This window comes from Camelus dromedarius, chromosome 10 (genome assembly GCF_036321535.1).
Source record: "Camelus dromedarius isolate mCamDro1 chromosome 10, mCamDro1.pat, whole genome shotgun sequence".
NCBI classification, from domain to species: domain Eukaryota; kingdom Metazoa; phylum Chordata; class Mammalia; order Artiodactyla; family Camelidae; genus Camelus; species Camelus dromedarius.
Window position 1 is genome coordinate 67,888,718 of NC_087445.1, and position 6,677 is coordinate 67,895,394.

The following is a 6,677-nucleotide window of genomic DNA, read 5'->3' on the forward strand; positions in this document are numbered from 1 at the left end:
TCGGGAGTGAGGAGCCTCTCATGGCCCAGGTCCAGCTCAAGGGCCACTGGCAGTCACATCCTCTCCATGACCTTCTCCATCACTTGGGCTGTCACAACCGCTCTTCTGCTAACTCATGCTGCAATATTAAATGACCAACCTCCTTCTTTAGGCTTCAATTGGCCCTCTGCAAATTGATCAGCATTTGGGTTTGGAAATTTTCTTGAGCTCTAAAGACTTATCTTCAAAATTAGTCTTTTAAAAAAAAAGATCTGTAAAAACCCGAAAGCAGAATGTTCCTGGGTAAAGAGGAAGACTCCTGGGACTCTGGAGCCCTCCCGATTCACACTCTACCTCACCAGGGACACATGTGTCACACGGGAGGGCCAATCATGGGAGAGAGGAGGAATGTGACTAGGATTTGAAGCTGTGTCCTGTCGGGGAAGCAGGGGAAGGGCAAGGGAAGCAGGAGACAGTTAAGATGGGACACTGAAGACTCAGGGAGATGTGGTCACTGTCTTCACACATCTGCAGGCTGACTCGGTGTCTCCTCACCTGTGTTCCCAAAACCTCACACGCCTCCTGGCACTCAGGAAATGCTTGAACACTTCACAAAACAATAATTCCACAAGGACAAGAAAACAAAATCGTGGTCACTTGTCATAACTGGAGACAGTGAAGGAAGGCTATTGGAAGTGGGAGGCTTGGAATTCTTGACTCCTGCCTTCAATACCGAAAAGATAGATGTGGCTCATTAGGATTCCTGAAAATCAGAAGGCAGTGAGTTCTCTGTCACTAGATGTATTCAAGCTGGATGACCACTTTCAGGGCTAGCATAGGTTTCCTGTTCTGGGTGACGGTTTGGAAGGGATGGTCTCTGAGTTTTCTGCCGCCTCTGAGAATATCTAAGTCTATACACAGTTCTGCAGGCATTTCAGAACATCTATTATGTGCCAGTTTCCCAAGCTTTATATACACAAATCCATGAAATCATGTTGTTAAAGGGCAAAAATAATTAAAGTTGATATTTGTCAGGAGTTACTCTGTGCTACCTAAATTACTAACTGATTTACGTTTATCTTATGATGATCCTCAAAACTGCTTAAAGGCAAATACTGTTTAATTCTTGTTTTGTAAATAAGAAAATTAAGGATTAATGGTGAAGCAGCTTGCCTAAGTCACACTGCCAAAAATTGGAAGGGCGGGGGCTTGAACTCTGGACTGATCTCAGAGCCTTGGATCCTGGCCACTAGGCTGGGCTTCGTGGAGTTTGCAATTACCAAGAGGAGTTGAACTCAACCTAGTCCCGCCCTTCTTGTGCCCTGAGGCTCAGAGGTCTGCAATAGGCTTCTCAATGCCCTCTCTGCCGTCATCATTTTGCTTCTTTTTTTTTTTTTTTAACATTTTTTATTGAGTTATAGTCAGTTTACAATGTTGTGTCAATTTCCAGTGAAGAGCACAATTTTTCAGTTATACATGAACATACATGCATTCATTGTCACATTCTTTTTCGCTTTGCTTCTCTTTTTTAAATTTTTATTTTATTGTGGTTAGAACACCTAACATGAGAGCTACCATCCTAACACATTTTTAAGTGTTGTATTGACTGTAGGTACGATGTTGTGAAGCAGATCTCCAGAATTTACCTTGCTTAACTGAAACTTTATGCCCGCTGATTAGTAACTCCTCATTTCCCCCTTCTCCTAGCCTCTGAAAACCATCATTCCACTCTTTGATTCTATAAATTTGACTATTTTAGATATCTTATATAAGTAGAATCATGAAACATCTGTCTTTCTGGGGCTGGTTTCACTTAGCATAATGTCCTTAAGGTACATCCATGTTGTTGCATATGGTAGGATTTCCTTCTATTTTTAAGGCAGAATAGCACTCCACTTTAGGTGTATCACATATTTCCTCTATCCATTCATCTGTCAATATATATCTAAATTATTTCCACATCTTGCTACTGTGCATAAGGGTGCTAATATCTCTTCAAGATAGAGATTTCATTTCCTTCAGATATATAACCACAAATGGGATTGCTGATCATATGATAGTTCTATTTTTTTTAATTTTTGAGGAACCTCCATGTCCCAGGGTTCCCTCTTCTCCGCATCCTCACCAACACTTGCTGTCTTTTATTTTTTTATGTAATAACTGTTATAACAGGTATGAGGTTTTATCTCATTGTGGCTTTGATTTGCATTTCCCTGATGGTTAGTGATGTTGAGCACCTTTTCAGATACCTGTTGGCCATTTGTATGTCTTCTTCTTTTTTAAAAAAAACATTTTTTATTGATTTATAATCATTTTACAATGTTGTGTCAAATTCCAGTGTTCAGCACAATTTTTCAGTCATACATGGACATATACACACTTGTCACATTTTTTTCTCTGTGAGCTACCATAACGCTTTGTGTATATTTCCCTGTGCTATACAGTATAATCTTGTTTATCTATTCTACAATTTTGAAATCCCAGTCTATCCCTTCCCACCCTCCGCCCCTCTGGCAACCACAAGTCTGTATTCTCTGTCTATGAGTCTATTTCTGTCCGGTATTTACGCTTTGTTTTTGTTTGTTTGTTTTTTAGATTCCACATATGAGCGATCTCATATGGTATTTTTCTTTCTGTCTTCTTTAGAGAAATGTTTATTCAAGTCCTTAGCCCATTTTTAATTAGGTTATTAGTTGCTTTTTGGTTTTTTTGTTTGTTTATTTGTTGCTATTGAGTTACATAGGAGTTCCATCATTTCGCTTCTTACTTAAAAATTCTTGGGCAAAGCCTTTGGGACCACCTGACCCTGTCACACATACACATACATGATTATCCTGCCCTGCTTGCCTCTGGCTGCCCTCTTCTCCATTTCTCCCACTGCCTCAGCTCAGAAACAGCCTCCCTTGGCATCAAGGAGGATGCATAGACATAATCGTAAGCTCTGGAGAGCTGACAGCAAACTAGTCTCTTATCCCACATCAAATGACCTAAGGAAGGTCTTTGCTGAGCTATCTGAAACCACGCTCAGTGACCTGGTCATGGGGAGGCTGTCAGCATCAGGCCCCTTGATTTATCCGTCACTCCTGCAGGACAGGCCCACAAAGCAGGAAGCCCACCAGAATCTCTGTTCCTCCCCCTTCTCTCACCAGGAAATTCTTAGACCTCCTGTTCTGCAGCTGCAATCTCGGTCCCCTTTCAGTGGCCATCCCAACTATTTCACACACAAACACGTTCTTTTACCTCAACCAGCCCAGCCAGGTATTATATATTAAACGTGAGTATGATTTTCCATTGTTTACTACTTGCATTATATATTACTTACATAATTAGTCTTTCTACAGCACCCACTCATTAACAAAACACTTCTCAGACACATTCATTCATTTGATGCCCACAACATACTAATGGAAACGGTATTGTCCTTCTCCATTTTTCTATGAGAAAAATAAATGAGGCACAAAGACTTTCCAAGGAGGACAGCTGGAAAGTAACTAACTAGAACCCAAATCCTGGACTATTTCCCCTGATTCTCCTGATCCAAAGAATCTGATTCTGGTCACTGAGGCAAAACGTCCCGGTCATTCAAAGTGCTGTCAAAGTTTCTTATTCTGAGTTTACTCTATCAGGAAATATTTAATAGGCAGAGAGTTAATATAGAATAATGGCTAAGAACGGGACCCAGAAACCAAACTGCTTGGGTTGGAATTATAGCCACTTCCACGTCTTGGACAAGTGATTGAACATCTCTGTAATGATTCTGTAATTGTTTCCTCATCTGTATCTGCCCGAGGTCTTAGATGGACTAAGTCATCCTACAGACCTAGCTCATGGTAAATACTCTCATTGTGTTCAGTACTTTTATTAGGCACTGCTTACGATACGGTGGTGAACCAGGGATACAGTGTCGAAAAGCCAGTCAGACCCCTTCCAGATGCCCTCGTGGAAGTGACATCCTGGGCCTCTCCCATGTCAGTCGGGTCTTGCTGTGCCCTTCCTAATAGGAGAAATCTCCTTAGTCCAAAGTTCCAAGCACTCTGGGAAAAAAAAAAAAAAAGATGCTACAGACACCTATGCCGCTCCATCTTAGGAAAGTGTCTCCAGAGATGCAGATAGTACGGATCCTTCCAACAATGCAGAGAATTTCATGTAAGGACTTAAAACATCCAAAAAAAAAAAAAAGAATCATCGGTACTCAGTGTCCTTGCGTGTAGACTTCTTCTCACTCTCCTTTTTGACCCTTTATTGGGGGTCACTGAGAGGCACTGGCAGATAACTGCCTGCGTTCTGCTCTGGCACCAATCCTGATACTAGAAAGATGCACATTAGGAGCCCAAGTCCAGGGACATAGAGACTGACTCAGCTTCAGGTCATTCTGGCTGATAACCAGGATCTGATCCTGGGTGTGAGGGCAGATAATTGAGTGCTGATCATGTTCCATTGCAGCTGAGTCCCTGCCCTTATAAATTGCTGAGCAGAGTGACAATTCCTCCCAGATGGGGGTCCTGCTTTGTTCTCTCCAGATCTTGTTCCTCTATGCCCATTTCCAGGATAAGAACTCTGATCCTGAAGGCCAGAACTTTGCTGTCTAAACCCCTCACTGTTATCCGCCAGCATATCTGCACCTTTTATATAGTTCTCATGCTCAAACAGCCACCTAGGACTCAACTCAACTCTAATCTACTGTCAAGATAGGCACCTGTTACTTCCGTGATGCCTTCCTTAATACCACCCACCTGCATGAAATAAACAGTTTAACCAAACCAGACAGATGCTCTCCTGCTGCCAGAAAGCGGTCTGTCCCCATACTAAACTAGTTTCATCTCCCAGAGTGTAGGAGACTTTCCAGTTTCATGACACTCCTGCTATGACTGTTATTCAAACTCCCAAACCCATTCCACAAAGAGATTGGAGCCGGGAGCACCAGCTCTAGGATATATATGTTTTCTTTAGGGAGAAATTAAGACAGACTGATATTCATTTTTAGGAAACCAAAAAGAGAAAAATCCTGGATAAAAAACAGAATAGCCTGAGATTTCATCATTTCTGTCTTTATGGATCAAGGAAATGAAAGTTCAGGAGGTGACTTCGTGCTCAGTGTAAATCAGTGACAGAGCCTGACGGGAAAGCCAGACCTGTGTGACCATACACCTGTCAACTAAACTAGCCACTCCTAAGAATTTATAACTGGGGACTCCAAGCCAGGACACATGCCTAACATTCCTCCGTATTTTCTCCCTGCAGGACAGCAATGACAAAAGGAAACCAGAGTCACATCACTGAATTCCTCCTCCTGGGACTGACCAGTGACCCCAAAAAGCAGGTGTGGCTCTTTGCCAGCTTCCTGGCCATGTACCTGGTCAATGTGGCTGGCAACTCGGTCATCACTGCCGCCATCCGGGGGGACGCCCGCCTCCACACCCCCATGTACTTCCTCCTCTCCAACCCGTCCCTGGTGGACATCTGCTTTACCAACGTCATCGTGCCAAGGATGCCGGCAAACATGATGAGCAAGAACAAGAAGGTCCCCTTTGCCCAGTGCCTCACCCAGATGTATTTCTTTGTGGCCTTTGGGATCACTGACAGCTTCCTCCTGGCTGTCATGGCCACTGACCGCTATGTGGCCATCTGTAACCCACTGCACTACACCACAACCATGAACCCCAGGTGCTGTCTCCTGCTCGTCATAGCCTCCTGGGTGGTGTCCCACCTCCACTCACTCACCCACACCATTCTCATGGCCCGCCTCTCCTTCTGTGGGCTCAACGTCATCCACCACTTCTTTTGTGACGTCCAGCCACTGCTAACGCTCTCCTGCTCTGACACCTCCATCAATGAGCTGTTGGCCTTCACAGAGGGCTCCTTTGTGATTATGAGTCCTTTCCTCTTCATCATCGTCTCCTATGTCTACATTACCTGCGCCATCCTGAGGCTCCCTTCCGGGAGAGGCAGGTACAAGGTCTTCTCCACCTGTGGTTCCCACATCACGGTTGTGGCGTTATACTATGGGACTGCCATCTCAGTGTACATCCGCCCCTCGTCCACCTACTCAGTGACAAAAGATCGTGTGGTCACTGTCATTTATACAGTGGTAATGCCCATGCTGAACCCTTTTGTCTATAGCCTTAGGAACAAGGACATGAAACAAGCCTTGACAAAGCTGGCGAGGAGAAAAGAATAGAATAAGAAATACACCCTTTATGGGGAGGTAGTCTGAAATTACGTAAATATTTCATTCCTCATCAAACTTCCTCCCATCTGTTCATGTACCTAGACTGGTATAGACTTATGGCTTCTTACTTTATTCAGTGAGTTGTAATTTATTACTTCTGTACCCTCTTCGAGTACTTTCTTGCTTTCCATCACATCAAGATATTCCAGACTCACCTTGTACTCTCTCTGCTCCAGTCCTGGAATCAGCCATTTCTCCAATGTGGATGCAAGCTTCACCCTGCTCAGACTTTCACAGTACCTCCTCACCCATTTTGGGGTCTGACTTCCCCTCTCTAGAGTGTACTTCACATAAATGTCCTTCTCACCTAATGTTACATTGCCCTCAGGCATGGACACCCTTCTAACCTTTTTTGATTTTGATTCTCCATACTGGGGAATTCACAGTGACACCTGTCTCCTCCTGTTTGGGTTCTGACTCCCCACACTGGGTTTCCCCCTTGCGTGGAAGCCCTCTTTCTCACTCCAGA

The 6,677-nt window shown here is 43.8% G+C and overlaps 1 protein-coding gene across 1 annotated transcript; it reads left to right on the top strand.

Annotated features, from left to right (window-relative positions):
• The first annotated feature begins 5,227 nt into the window (after positions 1 to 5,227).
• On the top strand, positions 5,228 to 6,157 carry LOC105092673 (olfactory receptor 1L6-like). The gene has a single exon (XM_010984392.3). The coding sequence runs from the start codon at positions 5,228 to 5,230 to the stop codon at positions 6,155 to 6,157; it is 930 nt and encodes a 309-aa protein (XP_010982694.3).
• The last annotated feature ends 520 nt before the right edge of the window (positions 6,158 to 6,677 follow it).